The sequence below is a fragment of the Pollachius pollachius genome, assembly GCF_949987615.1.
Source record: "Pollachius pollachius genome assembly, chromosome: 10".
NCBI lineage: Eukaryota > Metazoa > Chordata > Actinopteri > Gadiformes > Gadidae > Pollachius > Pollachius pollachius.
The window spans coordinates 21,716,929-21,739,841 of NC_136943.1; the positions used below are offsets into that span (position 1 = coordinate 21,716,929).

At 44.2% G+C, this 22,913-nt stretch overlaps 1 protein-coding gene across 2 annotated transcripts in view; it reads right to left on the bottom strand.

The window, feature by feature from the left end:
* The window catches only part of mid2 (midline 2), an 86,698-nt gene that overhangs the window by 23,739 nt on the left and 40,046 nt on the right, over positions 1–22,913 (bottom strand). For both annotated transcript variants that reach the window (XM_079744594.1, XM_079744595.1), the window contains exons 3-6: positions 14,445–14,540; positions 6,502–6,609; positions 1,206–1,354; positions 846–973 (exon numbers count right to left, since the gene is read on the bottom strand). In XM_079744594.1, the coding sequence (XP_079600720.1) occupies positions 846–973; positions 1,206–1,354; positions 6,502–6,609; positions 14,445–14,540 (481 nt within the window). The remainder of the gene's footprint in view (positions 1–845; positions 974–1,205; positions 1,355–6,501; positions 6,610–14,444; positions 14,541–22,913) is intronic.

The window sequence follows — 22,913 nt, forward strand, 5'->3', positions numbered from 1 at the left end:
CCGTAATTATTCATTTTTTGTTCTGGTTCTTAAGACAATGTTCCAACATAGGCCCTATTTTTATCCATCCTTTCATAAATGCTGGAATGAGGTGTGAGGGGCTTTGAGTTACATAAAGTAGGCTATGCAAAACAGAAGGGAGCCCTCCTGCACTGATAATTAAAGAAATTAGAGGGAATAAATTGAAGTGAACAGACATCACTTCCTTACTAATGAGATATGACACTAGAGGATAACAAGGATACTCTGTGAGCTAACCAGAAGCTGTACTTGACGAGCTAACTATGATATTAGCTAGTAGCTAGCCACTGAGTCTATGAGTGTCTGGCTATGATGAGGCTAACAGTGACAAGCTAGTTCCAGCTAGTTGGGTTCCAACAGTGCGAACGTTTTCACATGGATGTTATTCTGTGTGAAACACTGTGGTGACCTGTGATACCTTATTTAAAACAACAAATCATAGTGCAGACTTAAGATACCGACCAATAGCAAACTAAGAACTATCCACCTCTAATGCAATAGCACTCTTGTACTAAGCTCATAGTAATCTATCTACAGCCAACTGAGAGCTTCACTCCTCTAAGGCAGTATTTATTTGCTAGCTGTCATGACGCTAACAGTAATCTATAGGCTATATGAGACTGACTCAGAGCTGTACTCTCTGGTAGCTAGTTCTTTTGAAGCTAATAGTAATCTATAGGTTATATGAGACTGACTAAGAGCTGTACTCCGTTAAGATAACCGCTGGTAGCTAGCTCTGTTGAGGCTAACAGTGATCTTTCTTAGATGACTAAGAACTGAACTCCTCTTAGACACTAGCTGGTGGCTATCTCCGATGAGGCTACCTGTCAGATAGTCCAGTCCCTCCAGGATCTTCTTCTCCCGGGTGAAGTCCAGGGCAAAGTTATCGAAGGCCTCGTTCAGATTGACGTCGGGTATCAAAACCTGGGAGGAGGCAGTCGCCATGGCAACCCTGGAGAAGGTCACACGGGAGGGAGGAGAGGGAGAAAGAGTTAGCAGCAACGTGAGCCCCACGGCACAGATGTACTCTCTCGGTTCCAGAGGTCATTGGAACAGGGTGTGTGTGTGTGTGTGTGTGTGTGTGTGAGGAGGATGAATTGTGAGAGATTTACACACACACACACACACACACACACACACACACACACACACGCACACACACACACACACACACAGCAACCCACCTCTCGGCCACGTTGCGGGCGTTCTGGAGGAAGCGGGTGTGGTCGTTCTCCTTGAGGCTGTGCTCCGCCTGGGTGATGAGTGCGCTGGAGCGCTCCAGACACTGCCGGCAGTTGGCGATCTGCTGGGCCAGCTTACGGAGCTTCATCACCTGGTCAAACGGACAACAATGGGTTGGGTAGGGTAGGGTGGCCCGACTCAAGGCAGAGTGCGGTCGACGGATGTTTGGGGTTTGAACCCAGAACCTGGAGTCAAACCTCCACACAGCCACGTTAGACTACGTGACAGATGTCGTTGAGAAGGATTAATATGTTTCTCCTTCAATTATTAAATAGTGACTCATAAATGGTAGTTTATTTCCCTGTGGACTAGTGGAGCACTTTCATAATACTTCCATCCAGAAACGTGTCGATGGTTCTCTACTGACAAAAATGTTCAATGGACACTTTGATGTACATGATCAGTAAATGTAGCTTTCAGAGTTTTGAGTGTAGCTAGGGTGTCCTCAAATTTTCCCTTTTGAAAACACTTTTTTGAACCTGAACTATATAACTTTTTCACTGTCTGCATAATAAAACATGTCTGCCTTCAGCTAAATCAACACTGGGGTTTCTTCCTCTCTAAATCAATTTGGTCTGTGGGGAATAGGAAAGAAAATCACATTTCGAACAAATGTAATGGTATGCAGAAGAAAAAATAGTTGAGGCTCCTACTCAAATTCACTTAGACGTGGACAGATAGTACTCAGCCATATTTGTGCACACATGCACACCATTTTGCGTGTGTGTGTTGACCAGCCTGCATTGTTCAAAGACACAATATTAAAGTGCAGTCCATTTCCAGTTTACATTACCTTCCAAAACTGTTACCAACACACTCAGACTTCACTGCCACATGGACATACTTTGCCAGATGTTTCTGAAACATTCTTTAATAAAGAGTTCAGTTCAGACTGTCAGGGCCTCGGAGAATCAAAACATTCACAAGCGTTCTTACTTTCACACAGGGGACGCTTTAATACTATTTCCTATTGATGCAGCGTAATTACTATAAAGCTTAATGCATAGTAAACTACTCTGTAAAGAAAAATCAGAACCATACCGGTCCTCAAGTATCTTAAGGGCGTAAACCAAACCTATGAGAGTTACTGTATTAACATCGATAACTGCATGTGTTTCTGGGTTAAAACAGAAAAAGGACAGATCAACATTTAAATGGCCTCTGCATGTTTTTCCATCAATTTCTTTCATACATCCAAGTCTTTTTAAGTGGAATTATGTAAATCAGACGACAGACACAGATACAGTATATGGAAAGCACAGGATGGCGTCAAACACAGGGGTGGGTACAGAAAGCCTCGGTCTGGATGGATACTGCTCCGATACCACGCCCTTCCTAATGTTCTGGACCCTACAGCTGTTCATTATCATAATCAGCTTTCACTACACAAGACGCTTACGAGGTAACAGACAAATAGAGAGACAGAAATAAGGCGGGATATCCATCATAATATATTGCACATTTTAACCAAATTTCAGAATTTCTTTAAAAGGAATGGCAATTTATGTGCATTCGCCTACACTACTAGGAGGTCAATAAAAGGGGAATATTAGTAGTTGGTTCATCAAGATAAGAAGAAGGTGGTGATAATTCTCCGTCAGTCACAATTATACGGCTGTGGAAGAAGCAGGCCTCGAACCTCGATAAAAGCCTGGAGATGGAGAGAACACTGGACAGAGGGAAGGAGAGTTGTACGACTTATATTACAGATATGTGCACTCAGAGCAGTCCCGGTAACCAACCTCAGTTTATTCGAGCGAAAGCTCTCAGTCATGTAATTTCTGTTGTAATTTATTCACATTAATTGGCTGAATCAGTTTCCATTGCATTTATTAATTAACCTTTTATCGATACACAAACTTTCCACCTTCCTAAACATTTTGTGATATTGACTTTTTTATTATTCAAATTAAAAATGTGTATATAACTTTGAATGGAATCGTACCTATAGAGAGCAAGAGAAAGACAGAGCACGTGTGAGATTGAAGTGAGGGGAGGTGGGGGTTCAGGTATTTAATGTACTCTGCTTCAGAGGATGAGATGGGGCATATGCTCCAGATATCATTTAACTAACGGCTGATTAATTGCATCATCCAAAACATGCAAACGTGTATTACATCTCAATCTATGTGAAACAAACCATCCAAAAGTCATGTATCGCACTGTTTAGTGTCGTATTTATGTGTGTGTGCTGGGACATGAAGACTTTCCTCTCCACTTAGTATTCAGCCACCATTAAAACCCATCCTCTCTAGTCTCTTCTCCTCCTCTGTCCCTCGATCTCTCTCCTCCGGCACTCCCCTCCCTCCCTTTCCTCCCTTATCCTTCCTACTGTGCCTCCTCTACTCCCCTCTCTTCCTTCACCACTCATGCTTTCATCAAAACACGCGCTGATCTCTTTCTCTCATAAGTCACAGTGGAAAATACGTGCACCAGCACCCAACCCGATCAGTCAGACACACTGGCTCCTGTCAGCGCTGAGCTCCGTCTCCCCACTTCTGAGTGTGTTTTAAGTCTCCGATCTGTCTCTCTGCTGCCTTAAGGGGATCTCGGCCAAGCCCTCAAACTTCACTTCCACGGCTTGCAGGATTTGGGGAGCATCGCATACACAGACAGACACAGACACACACACACACACACACACACACACACACACACACACACACACACACACACACACACCACCCCCCCACACAAACACATGCACACCCATACACACACGCACACACAGACACACACACACACACACACACACACACACACACACACACACACACACACACACACACACACACACACACACACACACACACACATAAAGAAGCAGTCTGAAGTGTTTGTCTGAAGTTTTGTGTTCTTTCTGATGTTCAGAATAATTGTTGGTATTTTATTTTCTCTTCACTCGGCTCAGTCACTGGCGTGTAAATGTGCTCCTCGTCTTCACAGGCAGCCTAGATAGACACCCTATGCTGAGAGCACATGGACCAACTCAGCTTGAATCTTTTCTTCCCTCATCCATTGTGCAACTCTTCCGTTTGTCTAGCAGATGCTGTGACCTAGAAGCCTGGATTGGATGGAATGCCTCTTAGAAACACACACACAAACAGACTCACTAACTAGGCTAACCAACTAACCAACCCACGTTCCTTCTCACTCGATTCATAAAAAAACTTTACTCCAATCCTGGATTGTTTAAAATGTTCTTACACATTACTCACTCAGACGTGGACATCAACGTGAACCGCTGGCCAGACAGAGCTCCACACACCAACACACACACCGTGGCGTTATATTTAAGGGTCCTAGAGGCTTAACCCTATCTCAGGAACAGACATCATAATCAACCGCAGGCCATACAGAGCTCCACACATCCAGACCCCCAGACACTCAAAATATCCTATGTATTTAGAGGATTCAAGGTTCAATTTTTATCCAAGGGTAAAATAGTGAACCGAATGGCAGTTTGTGGATGAGGGGGACTATTGTAAGTGGGTGTGCATTCTTTAATGTGTTCATGTTTTGGAGACGCTAGTTTTTGAGGTAGTATTCCCTGTTCTATTACGAAAAGTAGGCTATCACTCTTTTGGAGAAAGTTGGTATCTGAAACAAAACTGTTTCAATACAACTGCACACTTTGATGTCATCAAAAGCAACCTATATCCACGTACAGCAGTAAAGATTGGCCTTTAGCGCTGACTGCTAGGGCTGAGGGGTGAGAAGTGAAGGATGAGAGGGGAGGGCTGAGGGCTAAGGGGTGAGGGCTGAGGGCTAAGGGGTGAGGGGTGAGGGGTGAGGGGTGGGGGGTGGGGGGTATTCAGTTGGTGGAAATCTGCAACCTCACCACTAGCTGCAACTTAATTCTACAAACTGGACCCTCAACTCAATAACATTCAACCTAAGGGTGACATATTATACCACCAGGTGTGAGTGTGATTAGCTGTTAAAAGCCATTTTTAAATATACCTGCTGGTATAATATTTCACCTTTAAAGTAATGGACATGCCCCTTATAACAGCAGTGGTACAGTCATGGCACATGCTGTGAATCAACCACACATGAACACTATTGGGTTAGTTTGGCTTTGTTGGCCTTGACAGCGACGACAGCAGTACAGGCCTGAAACACGGTACATCCTACCGTCAGATGCAGCGCCATGCGTACGTGAGCAAACCAGCCCTGTTTTGATACGTTAAACCACATGCCTAGTGGTGAACTGTGTCTCACGGGTCTAAAGAAGGCATGAGAGTGGTTACATTTCGAAGCTAATGTCTTTAATGGTGTTTTTAGAAATGTATTTGTAAAACAGACACAGAGGGCTTGTTTCTTGGAAGCACCGTTGATTTGTGGATTGTTTTTTGCAGCGCAGTTTTTAAATAGTGACAGATTGATCACTGTTTGCATTTTAGGAAGTAGAAACTATAAAAATACATTTTGAAATGTTTTTCTTTCCAATATATGTTACATATAGATCATTTGTGTTCCAGCCAACCGTTGCACCTACATCCTCAACATTTAAATCGGGGACAGATGCGCCTCGGTGAATCACCATCCCAGAAACATACATACATATATACAGCACATGCATTTTTTCCGGGGTTGCAGAATAATGTCGGACAACATTAGAAGAAACGGCTCAGGAAAAATGACTTTCAGAATACCAGCATGCACATTTCAGCTGCAAAGTATGCAGCTAAAATACGATACAGTCCATCAAAAGCTCCAAGCACTCAACTTATTTAAAATAATAACGTTATCTGTTAGATTTTTCAGAATGGCATGTCCCTGCCATTCATCTTTCAGAGAGAACTGACAAATCATTTCAAAGACAACAGCAAGAGTTTCTTTATGCCTTAGTTGACACCCAATCCACTATGAAAGCAATGAACTGGCAACACATAAAGGCAAGATATACATGCATACATGCATCCATAAATACATCAATAACATCTTTGTCCTAATATTATAGTCAAGTGGGGGCAGGATTATATTGACTATGGTGTTGGGGTCACGGACAAAAAAAGGTTATTGGTTCGTGGCTTAGAGTCCTCATCCTACCTGTAAAAACCTTGAACACAGAATCCCTCAGTTCTCCTTAATTGCTTTCACTTTCAAACTTTGGATAAGAATTTCTTCTTAATGACATAATCATGGGTCTCTCTCTTTGTCCACATAAAACGGCGGTAAGACCCTGAGGTGAACAGGTCGCATGCGGTGGTAGAGCGAGAACTCTTCATGTACCTTGGACTCCTTGATCTTCACAGCGATGACCTGTTTCCTCTGGCGGATGATCTCCACCAGCTCATCACACTCCTCCACCAGCTTGGCCTCGTGCATCGCAGTGTTCACCTGCACACACACACACACACACACAACATATGAATTAACACAGGGCAAGAGAGCGAGCGTGAGCGAGAGAGACCTGTTGTTTTCCCTGTTACTATAATAAGACGGGGAAACAGGAGTAAACTCCTCTGCTTTGTCCAGTTCCTGCCCACCAGAGTGTGATCTTTCCAATCTGCTCCAAACATCGGCCACGTTCTATTCGTGATACCAAGGGCCATATCGAGGCACCTCGTATCGTGACAGAGACGTCCCTGGCGAGGTGTGTGTACGTATGCGGCGCTCCGTCTGTACAGCATGGCCGTGTCCAAGAGAGGGCTGAGCTTCTCGGACACTTACAGTATAACACCACGCGCTGTGTGTACTTGTGTGGATGTGTGGAGCTCCGTCTCAGCTCCTAGAGAGGGTGAATCTTCTCGGACACTTCAATAATGCCATGGTGTTTGGCGCATTTCATACAAAACATGGTTCATTTAAACACTCCTACACAACAACGGTAAACAGAAAAGTAGCACAAAGATGGGCGGTAAGCACGGGGGTAACATGCCCCCCCAGAACAATCCGCCCAAAACACTGCATTTTTTATCTGATATTGTTCAATCACTTCAATCACCGATTTCTGTCATTAAATCGTGAGTTCTAGTATTGGAATAGTACACCGATGATGATCGATGGTTAGTATTTCTTCTTGGTATTGGGATTTTTACGATTTTTAAGACAGCCATTTAATTTTACATTTTACCTTCCAAATGAACCATATCCTACAAATTTGATTACAAAGAGAGGACTTGAGAGATGCCACTTTTGGTAATTTCCGAGTTATTGTCATTGTCTTATAAATTGCTTTGTTTTTTGTAAGGATCCCAGTCAGGTGCAAAGCATATTGAACAGTACAATCCTATTACTCCATTATAATGATGGTCTCAGTTGCTCATTCCTGTTATATAGAGGCTTCAATATTGAAATGACATCAGAAAGAGAATAGTGAATACCTCCCTTTTCACCAGATCTAGGGAGCTTGATTCTGACGATAATGCCCAGTAAAATAGAAATGAACAAAGAGAGCCTGACCTGGCTGTTCTAATTCCTCAAAATTAGTTTGGACTGAGGCATTGTATATATCGCATATAACGCTTACACAAGCATTTCATATATATTCTGTATGTGTGGGGTGGATCTGGAATGCCAGGCCGGCCCATCTGTGGAATATCTTCTGCCAAAACACAGACAGAGCAGTCAGCAGCCTACCTTTCACCAGCTCTCCGGAAAAACCTGTGTTAGTGTCGGTAAAACACTGGCCCGGCTTTGGGCCGCGGTCCCACAGATCAGGCAACCCCCGAAGAGTAAATTATGTAGTGAGTGTCTTAACAGCTTGGGGGTTTAGTCAGTGGAGGGAAAGGGCAAACAACAACAATAATTAGAATGCAGAGAGCAGCAAGGTATGAGTCTGAGGCGCAAAATCTCTGGAAAATATTGTGAAATATTGAGCAGAGCGGAGAGCTTTTTTGCTCCTACGTTAGCAACTGCAAGACAGGTGAGAAACCTCCGGAAAAACAAAGCCAACATGGGGGGAGTTTCATAACTCTGTGATATTTGACATTCATTCCAGGAAAAACAAAGTTATTTGTTTTTAGTTAACTGTATTTAAATTAGTTAACTGTTAGTTAATTGTTAGTTAATGCTGCTTACTGCCATAACTAATGTTAATTAATGGTTAATTAAAGTTTTGAACCCTTATTGTAAAATGTTACCAATGCTCTTGGGGAAACACTGAGGTCACAATAGTTCAGAAGGCTTTGGACTCAGATTATGCGCAAATTATTTGGTGGACAGAACTACACATCGTTAAGACAGAGTGCCGGCAGTGATTGAAGAGACCAATCTCCTGTCAGTTTTATTCTGGTCCACGTAGTTAACAGAGCTGTGGCATTAATGTCTTGTGGCAGAGTGTCAAACTACTTAACCCCTTGAGACCCCTATCCACTCAACTCTGCATAAAACTCATTAGTCCTCTCACACCCACTAAGCCACTTGAATCACAACATATGTCACACACATACACACGCACGCACGCACGCACACGCACACGCACACGCACACACACACACACACACACAGCCACACTATCTCCAGATAGACAAAATATACTGCTCACAGTTGGATATTTTATATCCAGAATGTAATATTAAAGGAGGTCTAAGACCTCCGGTCAAAACACACGCTGTTCATTCTGAGAACACAAGACTCCACAGGACTCAGAAATAGTCCTACTAGATTAGAGATCAAGGGAGGAAGCATGGAGACACACAGATGATGTCCTATCTTCTTCTTCTTTGGCTCCCTACCCTTGGGTGTCTACATTAAAACTATTCATGTCCAACATGTAGCAAAACCTAAATGTACTCTTTCCTGAGCTGAGGGTAGTAGAACTTCCAAAGGGTCGTTTTAACTCAGTAAGTGATGCTATTAATGTATTACATGAACCAACTTGATGATGTTAACCATATTCAGTACAGAGTAGCTTATTTACCCAATTATTTGTAAACAATGTAAAAAAATGGGAGGCTGATATGTTGATATATTGATATTTTAATATATATACTGATATATTGAGTTCTTGCCAGTATGTTATGATGATCAGTCATAATGTGAGACACATCTAGAGCCGGGAACAAGCTATGTTCATCATTATTTTGTAGTATTGAGAGAAATTCTAGTATTACTACTGTGAAAATCATCTTCATGTTGTATAATCGTCATGTTTGAATTTCAGGTCAGATTTAAAGTTAAGTTTTTATAATTATGTAATACTTTTATTAATTAAAATGACTGCCCAGGAAGTTTTGACATGGTGGCGCAGCCGTCTGGCAGGTGAATAAATAATGCATAAAGAGAGCTACTTAATGTTTAAACGAGGCCAAAAGACTAACAATCTCTAAGCTACTTCTCATGGTGAGGTGATTTTATAAACATGATATGAATAAACTACAGACAGTGTTTTGTCTGTACACATTTCTGTGTATCAAACTATTTCATCGAGATTGTAACAAATTATTTGGTCATAAACATCGGCCTAACTTGTGAATTGTGTTCAATTTGAGCAAACCTCTAATCTTCAATGATCCCCCTTCATCATCTTCCCGCAACACTGTATATGACCACAGTGCTGCCCATTGATGAAGGCCATACAATAAAGTTACAGTGGTGTTAAAGCCTTTCTGGTGGCAAGATTATAGAAGGGCTGAAATCATATTGTCCCGTTGGAATCAGCCATGGACAGAAAGCTTGGCAAAGCTTTTATTCAATGAATACCAGCAAAAAGAGTGTGCAAACATTTAATTCCCTTCTGACCGCCCTCCAGACCCCCTCCATCCCTGATAATGATGGTTGAAACACACACATTTGATGGGGGGCGAGTGCTGCTAAGTGACTGATAGATTGAGCTCCCCCAATGCCACGGTATGAGTCGCACCCTGAAAGCGAGCACGAGGGCAGATATATTCTTTGGGAGAAGTGGAGGGTTACTGTCGATTACTAAGTAGGAAATTAGTTAGATGAAATAAATATTTCAGTGGAGTTCTAATATCACCATGCTGGTAGAGGACTTCTGATCTAAAAGCGGTCACATAGTTGCTGCATTAATTAGTATTTTCTAGGTTTTAAGCGTAGTAGAGAAGCGCCTCTGTAAATATTAAACCAGTGGAGGGAGACTTGAGTCAGAGGGTTCCTGACAGTAGGGTTAGGGCAGCAGTTAGAGCAAGCAGCTGACTCTAAGCCTGTGTCCTCTCTCAGACAGGGTGTGTGCTTCTGAACCCTAACCCTCAACCTACATTACTGTACAAGAAATGAATCTTTGGCAATAAGCAGCCTATCGTTGTCAAATGATATTCAAAACATGTTCCATTAGCGCACATAACACACATGCGCTGACACAAAGACAACCTTTACTGTTAATTAGGTCTACTTTGCATCCAGGTCACCAGTGTAAGAAAACCGTGCACACGAGTTGCTCTAAAACCACCGGAGCAGTACTGTGTTGCCCTTCTACGGGAGGAGCTCTTTGGTGAATTAAGTGAGCCAGGCTTCCATGCACAACCCATGGTTTATTAAGATGCATTTTCATTGAATAGGTTAACGTTTCTCAGTGCTTCTGTCGGATGGTTACATCACACGGCAAAGGTGGAACCAAATGGTGGCCCGGATGGAGAGGAAGAGAAGAGAATGAGGGTCAAGCAAATTTAATATCTATCTGATTGTCTGGTATGAGGAGTGTACCTGAATGAACAGAGCTGGCGATGACTTGTCAAGCCAATGCCGACACAGAATCTCACTATAATAATAATAATAATAATAATAATAATAATAATAATAATAATAATAATTGATCTAGCGCTTTTTTATAGCGCTTTTCTAAATACTCAAAGACGCTTTACAAATAAGAAAGGAATACATACAGACTGTACAGACAATCAAACAAAAGGGAAAAAATAAACAACACCACAACAATAGACAACACATTAAGAGGGCGGGAGAGAGTGAAAGATGGCGGAGGATGATTTGTCAAATGTTGTAGGTGGTCCTGAAGAGATAGGTTTTAAGTTGACTTTTGAATGAACAGAGTGTATCAGAGTTTCGGATGGCCAGAAGGAGGGAGTTCAAGAGGGTATGGGCGGCGATGGCGAAGGCTCTGTCCTCCAGGGTGCGACACTTAGTCTTGGTGATGGAGGTGAGAAGGTTGGCATCAGCGGAGCGTAGGCGGCAAGTGGGGGAGTGGTGATGGAGGAGCTCTGTTATGTACAAGGGTGTAAAGTTGTTTAGCGCTTTGTAGGTGGTGAGGAGGATCTTGAAATTGATGTATTGTTTTATTGGAAGCCAATGAAGTTGACGGAGGACCTAGTGGGAGCATGAAGAGGATGAAGAGGATGGGGCCAAGCACTGAGCCTTGGGGGACTCCGTGTGAGACAGGGATGGTGTGGGATTTGTGGTTGTTGATGGAGATGTATTGGAATCTTTCAGACAGGTAGGAGGTGAACCAGGAGAGGGCGGAGTCAGTGATGCCAATGGATTGCAGACGGCTGAGGAGGATGGACTATGGGCAAGATCTTACCTGCGGAAAAGCCCTCAAGTCCACCAGACAAAAGCAACAGACTTGATTGGATTTTGGGGGTCTTCTGGGATGTCGAAGCTGATTCACCCTGCTCTTGATCATGGCTTTGACGCCAATAGAATTCGAGGCAAACAAGAATTTGGGTCACCCCTGAAACCCGTCGGTGATTCTTCTTGCTTTGCACCACAGTCTACACCCATGCGTGCCACTCCGATCCTCATTGATTTACCTTTCTTACGTTGTCTTACTTTGTTGTCTTCCATCCTTTCAGATACATAAGGTTATTCATCCACAGGGTTACTTGAGGATGCCAACCGATGAAATACACTGAACTATGAGATGTTATTTTGCATATCTACTGTGCATGTTATTTGACTGCAATCTGCTTTGACTTGAGGGCACAACATTTCTCCACAGAATATACAGCGCCTCACCGATGGGAATAGCAAAGGTAAACTATGCTTTGTGAGAATCTGCTACCGCCAACGATATACCATCCTGGGCAACTTTAATACTGTGGCAACCGGTCCCGAGTGCCGCAAAGGATCCTTGGAGGGTCCAGACGGTTATTAGTTGGACTTTACGCATGCCTCCTGGGTCTTTTGCGGTTCTGACATTAGGTGGTTGCAGTGGTGCAGTTATAGTGTACACACCTAGGTGAAGGTGGAGGTGGGAAAATCGGGCTCCACCACTGCGATGTTTAGGGTGGTGGGATAAGCCTTGTGTTGGTTGTGTGTTCTATGGTGTTGTGTTAATAAAGGCAGTTTCCGTAGTTGTCCGGTAAAGGGGGCGCAAGAACCGCAGATAACGTTTCACCCTACGCCACAATACCAAGACAAAGATACAAGTACAAATGATATTCATAGTAATCATTAATAACCCTAAGACTTATGGTGTGTAACTTTATATATTGTTTTATATTAGTATCTTATTATTAAATTGTTAGGGAATTAGGGAGCTTGAATATCATTGTACTGCTAACAACTGACATATTTTAAACATTGAATCTGGAATAATTACAAGTACCATATATTTGTTACATTATTCGGGAGTACTTTGCCTTACTTTTGTTAGAAAATGTGATCCTGTTACTGACTGCTATTCATTATTCTGAAACACTGCTTTTTGTAGAGATATTCAACTTCACATGGTCTTTGCGTGTATGGACTAGTAAGCAGCATGACTCACTAGACTCTAGACATGACTGTATCTGCTCCATACATGTGAGGGGTATCTGAAGGGGAGTCAGGGGGAGATAGTCAGTGTACGGGCTGAGCTTGAGTCACCGGCTTGTGGAGGAGGAGAAGCACCATTAATGCTCAGCTGTGGCCGCTGATATTTATAGAAAGGCTTTTCTCCATAGCATACACTCACATCCAAATTAGGAGGCAACCCAATCTTACCTTATCAAGCTATGGCTATTAGAACAAAGCTTGATATTTTTGGTCTCTTTGATACTGTAGCATCCATCAGAAATAATAACAATATACTGAATTTTGCATATGTTCATCTCCAGTTTAAAATAATAATGTCAACAACTAAATAAAATATTTAAAGCTGGGTTAGGCAATATATTTTTGATTGCATTGTATTGGTCATATATGTTGACATGTTTTTGGTCATATTTGTGGAAATTCTAAACATCCCGACAACAATCAATAAATCAAATAAACACTAAATAAACTAAATAAGCAATCTGGTATCAGAGGCTGTGGCAGGCTTGCTAAGCCAAATATCTCATTCGGCACGAATGAAACGATTGGATGGCTTACCTGTCTGCCTACTTACCTGACACTCATTGCAAATTACCAGAGTGTACTAAAGTGAGCAAGCTAGTCATGTGCTTTAGGGGAGTAGATTTGGAGGGAGGCCTGATGGGAGGGGTGGGAGATTTTAGCTTGGAAACAAAATCTAGTTTCCTCTGGCTGGTTTCTGCCTACCCAAGCTTTAATATCCGGTTTGAAGTTGCAACAATAAATCGTACCAGTGCAAGAGATACAATTTTGGATTTATAATGGAATTGTTTTCTGTTAAATAGTGCCAAGAAATTAAGAAGGAAAGAAATAAAGACAGAAAGTGTTCAATTTAGAGTCCAATCATTCTCTGGCCAGCAGCCAGCGACCAGGACAGAAGCAAGTATTTCTTTATTGCCAGTGCATTGACTACTGTCAAGAGGCAATGAGAAACACATAAACAAAGGATGATAGAAAGAAGAGAACAATAGATTGGAACAAACCTCTAATTAAAAGGAGCAGCAGGCAGCAACAACAACAGGCCAGAGGATTTAAAGCTGCGCTCTAACAAACAAGAGCACACTCAACACTCAACAGTCACTACCAAGCCACTACCAGGCCACAGCTGCTACCAGGCGTCTGTAGCCACCAGAGAATCTCCACGGTGAAGATTAGGATGGCCGAGGGGCCCACGTACTGCTCCCTGTTTACGGAGGAGTTATTCACGCCGCTAAGTCCTGTCTATCGGAGCAGTCAATGTTCACAAATTAATGAGGACGCGTGAAAGTCACGGGCGGGAGGGCAGAGATGAATGTGGATGGTGGACATATACACATGCCTGTAACACACTAATGCAGGCATTTGTGCGTGCAGGCCCACCTAGTTGCAGGTAGAAACATACGCACACGCACACACACAAACACACACACACACACACACACACACACACACATACACACATACACACACACACACACACACTAGTCCATGGGATGGCTCACCTCCACCTGCTGGCAGATCTGGATGAGCTTGGCCATTTGGTTCTCCAGCTCGCTGTTCCTCTTCACCAGGTTGGTCAGGTTGTTCTCCAGGGTTTGCTATGAGGAGGCAAGAGATGTGTGGTTAATGGAGGGAGATGGAGGTCCGGGGGTATGGAGAGAGGAAAGGGACAAAGGTACCCGATACTGACTTAGCAGAAGCACATCTCAGGGATTGACTGACATTTTAATCTACACCGTGAACCAGTTACTGGATTTACATCAGCAATTCTATCTGAAATCTGCATTTCAGTCTGGGATCAGGGGCTGCACCTCACTCAAGTGAAGTGAAGGCGAGCATGTTTCAACACATTTAACAACCATCACTCTCTGCTCTTGCTAATTCAATTGGAGCCGTTTGTGGATTCTTTTTTTTTGAATTCCATGTATAAAAAAACCTCTGAATTATGCCAGAAAACCACCAACAAAATTGGCCCGACTTTCTCTAATTGAATTATGTGTGGATTTGCGAGCAACACTATTCCAAAATTGTTTCTAAGGGTAGTTTTAATGACACACCACAGACCTACAGGCTCCCTTCCACTGGGGTCTCACATCCATCCCTAACAACCACTGAAATAATGATCCTGGAAGCCACTCGGCATATTTGTCTCATGAAGCGGATCAGAAACATATGGCCTGGTTGGAAGCAGTTGGTTGTGTTTCATTGAACGTTACAGACGCTATACTGCACCCACAGGTAACGTGCACAACCAACTCTATGCCACATTCTTCAAGTTGAGCCTGTTTAGGTCCTTAGAGACCTGACCTATATACACAACCGCGTGCGATATAAACAACAGCCCTAATGAAACAAACAAGATCCCATCTAAAATCCATTCCAAATTCAAATCAATGTAGAATTATAAATGGTCTAAACTTGGGGTGGACTTTTAATATGGTGCATGACCAACAAGCAATGTGTTCTTTCAAACCACTGTTTGATTTGTCATGTATGGGCCATGCACATCACATGAATAATGAAGCGTGTTCTGTAATTATGTTTCTTTGTCAACCTCGGCGAGGAGCTAAATATTTAGATATGCATATTGGTTCCCAGTCGGGGGAATAAGAAAACAAGGTATTAATAAGAAAAAGTATTCATAAGCCAGGGTACAACGATGTGAATTCTTCAAACTACTGTCTCTCTTAGAACACTCTTTCTTGCCTATCCTAGCCTAGGAGACTATATGAGATATATCTAGGACTGAATAGAGGCTCGCCATACAGAGTTTGTGGGAACTTTGAGGGCCGCAACCAAGAATGATTTTCATTGCTGATCATCCCATCAATATTTTTGATTCATTATTAAATACAAGTTACATTAAACAGTCTGGGAAGAACAAGTTACCAACATAAGCAACCCTAATTCGTGTTTGCCCAGTTGGCAGGCTTTCTGCTCATAAAACACGGTCAGACTTAGTCCAGAACCAGAATGACCATGAATATTCAGTAGTTACTGCATGCACACATAAACACAATGACAGCACTTGGTACGGCGGGCTTGACTTTCAAATTGCATCAACAACCAAACATCCTCCTTGAAGGATCAAACCAAGAAGCCTTTGCTGATGATTTAATGATTACATAATATGCTATTAGCACTTCAAACTCACTAGTCCGAGAGCCAAGACAAAACCACACACACACACAGACACACACACACACACACACACACACACACACACACACACACACACACAAAGACACACACCAATTCCATACACACACACACACACACACACACACACAGACACACACCCATTCCACACACACACACACACACACACACATACACACACACACACACACACACAAACACACCTGTCCACACACAAACTGGTTCACACACAAACATCCAACCACGCACAGACCCTTCCACACACACACACCAGTACAAACGCACACACTTTCACAAACACACCCGGCCTCACACACACGTCCATCCACACACACACCCGTCTACACACAAATGTCCACGCACACACCCATCCACACACACACCCGTCCACAGACACACAATCGTCCACATACACCAAACCACACATACACCCATCCACACACACACCCATCCACAGACACACACCAAACCACACACACACCTGTCCACAGACACAACCGTCCACAGACACACCCGTCCACGGACACACACCCATCCACATACACCAAACCACACACACACCCGTCCACGCACCAGAGCACTTTGCAAAGTGTTGACAGACACACAACATCATGAATTAAACCCCGCCACATAACGAAGGCAAATCGGCGACGGCGTTAATGGAGCATCAAACGCATTCGGAGAAAAAAACACCGGCCACAATAACATCAACCACACCAAGCAAAACAACAACAGCAACAACAACAGGCTGCGCCGAGGCAGCCATGAAACAGAGCGGCAGATGAAAGCAGCGTGCGTTTGAAGCCGGGTGGGGCATGCATGTGAGGGGGTGGGTGGACCCAGACTGCAGCACCTGGCCCGCACCGCACTGATCAGCTCATGCTGGTTCCTCTCTCTCTCTCACTCTCTCTCTCACTCTCTCTCTCTGTGTCTCTCTCACTGTCTGTCTGCGTCTTTGTCTGTCTCTCCCTCTCTCTCTCTCTCTCACTCTCTCTCACTGTATGTCTCTGTCTCTCTCTCAGTCTCACTCTCTCTCTGTCTCTCTCTGTCTCTCTCTCTCTCTCTATCTGTATGTCTCTGTCTCTCCCTCAGTCTTTCTCTCTCTCTCTGTCTCTCTCTCTCGGTAGATCTCTCTTCTGTCTGGTGCTGGTACTTCTCTAGTGAGTATCAGATGTTCTGCTGGGGTTCTGTATTAATGTCGGGAGAGTGATGCCTCTTCTAGGCTGTGGATCATTTTATGACACTTCCTGCTTAATCAGCTGTCCAGACTTATCTTTCCATCCATCATGCCCTTCTGACTGTCTGTCTGTCAGCTCGTCAGTCGGTCAGTGTCCGTCACTGTCAGAATGTTTGACTGTCCATGACAACCAGGATGTTAAGGGTTTCTGGCTGTCCACTGTCTGTCTGTCTGTCTGTCTGTCTGTCTGTCTGTCTGTCTGTCTGTCAGTCAGGGCATAGATTGTCTGTATTAATGTTTCAAAGGGCGTTGTAGGGTGTTGGTCTTTCTCTCTTTCTGTCTGTCTGTCAGGGCATAGATGTCTGCCTGTCTGTGTCTGCCAGGGTTTAGGGTTTCCATCTGTCTTGGTCTACCTGGGTGTGTCTGTTTACCTGTCTGTGTCTACTAGGGGATAGGGTGTGTGTCTGGCTGTCAATCTGTGTCTATGGACACAGACCGACACTTTCCGTGGCCACTTTCTGTTTCTAAAGTGGCATCATTCTGTCTATGTCTATCAGGGTGTATGTCTGTCTGTGTCTGTCAGGCTGTCAGGCTGTCTATCTGTCGGTCTGTGTCTATCAGGGTGTCTATCTGTCCATCTGTGTGTATCAGGGTGTCTATCGTTCTGTCTGTGTCCTTCAGGGTGTCTGTGTGGTTTCAGGGTCGGCCAGAAGACTCACCGCAGCGCTCGACTTTGACGCCTCCAATACCGCATCTGAAACTCTGCCGGGGCTCACCTGATAGGCCTACACACACACACACACACACACACACACACACACACACACACACACACACACACACCCACACACAAACCCACCCACCCACCCACCCACCAACACACCCACACACCCACACACCCAAACACCCAAACACACACACACACACACACACACACACACACACACACACACACACACACACACACACACACACACACACACACACACACACACAGACACAGGCAAGCCTTACTGATCTGATCACACACCATCAACTGTCTCAAAGACAAAGCAGCTCCGGAATATGGTGGATTGTGGATTATGTTATCATCCATATTCGGTCATTGGCCACAGAACTGGTCCAGGAGGGTGCTTCCTTTTAGAAGAGAACATATATAATCCATGGAGTACAGGACAACACGGACACCTGTGTGTGGCACCAAGTGTCCTGCAGGGCAACTAGTCTAACCTACAAACACAAATGGCCAAAACAAACTTTTGAATTGCACCAGGGTGTACGTCTGTGTTGTGTTTTACTGTGTTTGTGTGTGTGTTTTTGTTTGTGTGCATCTGTGTGTATGCATGTCCTTTTGTGTCTATGTTTCTTTGTTTTTATTTGGATCTATGTTTGCATATGTGTGTGTGTGTGTGCACGTGCATGCCTGTGCGTGTGTGTGTGTGTGTAGCAGAGTTTGATGTGGAGCATCAGTGAGGGGGGACAGATGGGTCATTAATTAGCAAGCTGCAGACCCAGATGATTAAAACATCAGACCCCAGCAGGCTCCCAGGAGACACTCGGGTAACAAACTCCTGTGTCCAGCGTGTGTGTGCGTGTGTGTGTGTGTGTGTGTGTGTGTGTGTGTGTGTGTGTGTGTGTGTGCGTGCATTTAACTAAGTGTTTGCAGGTGCAAAGCCTTTGTGCATATGCAAAGAGCGTGCTGCTTTTTATATGGGTGCACCTGCGTTGTCACAGAGGTGACTGTGTATATAACATAAGGACCTGCTGAGCTTTGGAACCATATGTGTGTGTGTGTGTGAATATATATTCATTAAGTCTGAGTGTCTGTGCAAGTACAAGATACAGTAGGTCATGCTCGAGGGGTGTGTGTGTGTGTGCGTGTTCATGGGCCTTTGTGTGCACACGTGTTGGCTGCACGTGTTCGGCTGTTAGGGGGTTTGGAGGGTTGAGCCTGCAGCATTATTAAGCTGAGAGAGAGAGAGAGAGAGAGAGAGAGAGAGAGAGAGAGAGAGAGAGAGAGAGAGAGAGAGAGAGAGAGAGAGAGAGAGAGAGAGAGAAAGAGAGAGAGCGAGAGGGAGAGACAGACAGACAGACAGTCAGACGGAGAGAGAGAGAGAGAGAGAGGGAGACAGAGAGAGTGCGAGAGGATATGGAGTCACTGTCTCCAACAAGCTCATTAAAAACATGCTGCAGACATCAAAGGCTTTCACTCACACACTCACTTTCACAAAATTGGAAAGAGAGAGAGGGAGAGAGTGAGAGAGAGAGTGATTTAAAGTTGAAGAAGACAGTAAAGATAGAGAGAAGAAAAAAGTATATTGTAAGATAGAGAGGGATATGCACAGAAAGAGAAGCAAAGGCGTAGAGAAGTTTAGAGAGAATGATAGAGAGAAAGAAAGCCATACATATAGAAACAGACACACAGACAAATTGAAAGGGATGGAGGGAGATACAGTGAGATATGGTCAGCTATATTCAGGGAAAACAGGGACAGTTGATGGAGAAGAGAGGGGAAGGAAGGATGGAAGGATGGAGAATGCACTGCCTTGACAGAGATGAAACTGCAAAAATGAAAAATTTGGAAGAGGGAAAGAGAGAGGAGCCGGGAAACACACGCTGGTCAGCTCAGAGCACGGACCTCCCTCTCCCTCTATTTCTCCCCCCATCCATATATTTCTGTCTCCCTTAAATTCCTCAGTTTCCTGTCTTCTATCTCTTATTTGCTCAGTTGCTGCCTCTCCTTGTCCCTTTCCCGCCCTCCCTCCGTCCTCATTCCACCAGGGGACGGGGGAGCGTCGCCTCCTGTCTGCTGACAGCCGGTCGGCTGGGGTTAGACCAGCGGTACCGGAGGTAGACACCAGCCCCTTTGCTCTTCATGCTCCAATCTGAGCCTCTGCATCCTGCTCCTCTCAAGCTGATTAGGCTTCACCGGTGGGTCAGACAGAGAGACAAGCCCAGAGAGAGGGAGAGGGAGAGGGAGAGAGAGAGAGAGAGAGAGAGAGAGAGAGAGAGAGAGAGAGAGAGAGAGAGAGAGAGAGAGAGAGAGAGAGAGAGAGAGAGGAGAGTGAGAGGGAGAAGGAGAGAGCGAGAGAGAGGAGATAGAGTGGGAGCAGGAGAGAGAGAGAGACAGAGAGAAGGAGAGAGAGAGAGAAAGACAGAGACCGAGAGAGAGCGAGGCCTATGCTCAAGTGGGTGACATGGTCGAGCTGGCAGAGGCTGAAGCAAATACCCGCTATGTCCTCCAGTGTATTGGTGTTCGCCCAGGAGTCTGCTAAGAGGTTTTGTTGCTGTTATTTTCTCTCACTGTCTGTCACTAACCGTCTCCATTATCACAAAACAATAAAAGGGAAACAAAGCAATAAAGTGTGTGATCATTCCTTGCCAAATTCGTAAGAAATATGAAATGTATTACAATTATTCTGAGTAACGTTTTTAGCGAACTTTGTGTGTTACAATTTAGTGCTGTAGTCAGCAGATTAGATAAATTGGTTGATTTTATACAGATTAAATCCTGCAGCAGGTACAAGCTTGAAGTCAACTGCTATGTTACTGTGAAATGGGTTAAAGGGAAATTGTTATCAACAATCAGGTTAAAAAGGAGAGCAGTGAATGCTTCTTGAAGTTCTACGTATGACACAGAGGGATGATTGTTAAACTAGAAAGGCATTTTAGCTGTATTAGTTATATAATTTTTGGGGTTTTGTGCCACATTGCAGCGTTGCCTAATAAGCTTGACAACATTGTGTTGCTAATTCTCTCACGCTTTAGAGCAACATCACAGAAAATAATCAAGGAAAATAACCGGCCAAACAAGTCTCACACGCAAGATTTAGTTCTGAGGCCAAATTTCTCACTTCAAAGTCCTCGTTTTGCCCTCTTAATTACCCCGGGATCGCTTCTGAAGCGCGTGGTGAACAAAGAGAGCCCGGGAGAGAGAGACGGTAAGAGAAACAGACAAATATTACAAAGAAAAAGAATGATTTTAAACTCAAGGATATGGGGCGAGAACAGACTCAGCTTACAGCCAATGTTAACAAGAGGCCTCACAGCGCCAGGATGTGTCAGTAACTTGAGCCAGCTGAGGAATGGGCTTGTTTTGTTGGAGGATGACATTCCATAGGACAGTCTTCCTGTGACGGTCCGCTAGGGTGAGGCCAAACCGACGGGGAACGACGGGATCTCTTCGCTCGCTGGCACGGGGCCAGCGACAGCTGCTGAAGTGACTGAACAATCCTGTGCTTCAACCACTTTTATTACACCGATAGCGCAACAGGAGGATAGAAGATAAATATATTTTATATGTATATACCGGTTTGAGAGTGGAATATGTGCACCGTCCTTTGAAGTTTGGACTCGGGACGAACCCTCGTGACCTTTGAGCAGACGGGCGTTAACGTTCACAGGCACTCACTGCGGCACGTTGGTGGGGATCTTTACGCCCCCATGGGAGGTACTGATCTGAGTTCAGGGAATATCCACAGGGCAAGGGTACCACAGGACCCAGGGGACCGGCCGCCCTCCCTCACCCTCCCTGCATCTTAATGATGTGCCAAAGCCTTCTTAAATAGCCCAAATGTCCACCACTTAATTCCCAATTTTCTCCCCACACATGGATGGATTAGGAGAGAGGAAATGTTCTCGGGGGGTTTGTGGAGGGGGATAATGATGAGAGGGGAATGAGAGCCAGTCTAACCCAGTCTGTCAGACAGAGGACACGCCTGGGCTTTTTAGCGGCTCATTTCATGTCGCAGAGCCAGGGCTGGACTGACCTATAACTAGGACACAAATACAAAGAGACAGTCCTAATAAACACTTTACCTTACAGTCCTCAACCAGAGAACATATCCCCAAACATAGCTCCTGAAGCATGTTGTCGACGCCCGTTCCCGAACCGATAACGAGATGCACTGCGATGATAGCAGGATGAGGAGGGACAGGATCTCGCCGTGGCGTGTTAGACACGCCAGGGTTGATGGGGAATCACGGTTAACGGACTGCATTAAGATAAGCTCCCAGACTCAAAGGATATTTCCATCTTGTGAATCCACAACCTCCCACTGAGTTTGGAGACGGCATGTTAGTTCTTTGAATAAATATTGTGAGATGAATATGATGCACTTGACTGGATTGCCATTATTAAACAACAACGACTCACTCTAGACGCCACTGAGTGACTTATGCAATACTTTCTGTATAGCAAAACGAGAATCTTTGGGGATACATAGTGACATCTTAATATAAAGAACACAAACGCAGGGCACAGCGCCAAGTCCTCCATCGTCTGTTTGACGGCCATGCCGGTGCATGCTTCAGAATAAAAGGTGCCTGTATTTTGATGTTAAACACAAACAATCTTTATTATAAATGTTAAAACTAATTACTTAAGTCTACAAAAGCGCGGTCAGGTCCAGAGTCTGGATCTGACAAAATGATTGATCTGAGTTGTTTTGACTATTTAAACACAGGAGGACGAAGTAGACCTCAGAGGTCTTCAGTGCATCTTCATTTTCAGGAATTGTTTCAGCGGAACTCACATTCCAAATCCAGGTACATATTTAATGGTATCACTACTGGGGAGATAAGATGTTTCTGATGATCTTCTGACCAGTGCTCCACCTCTCCACCGGGGATCAGG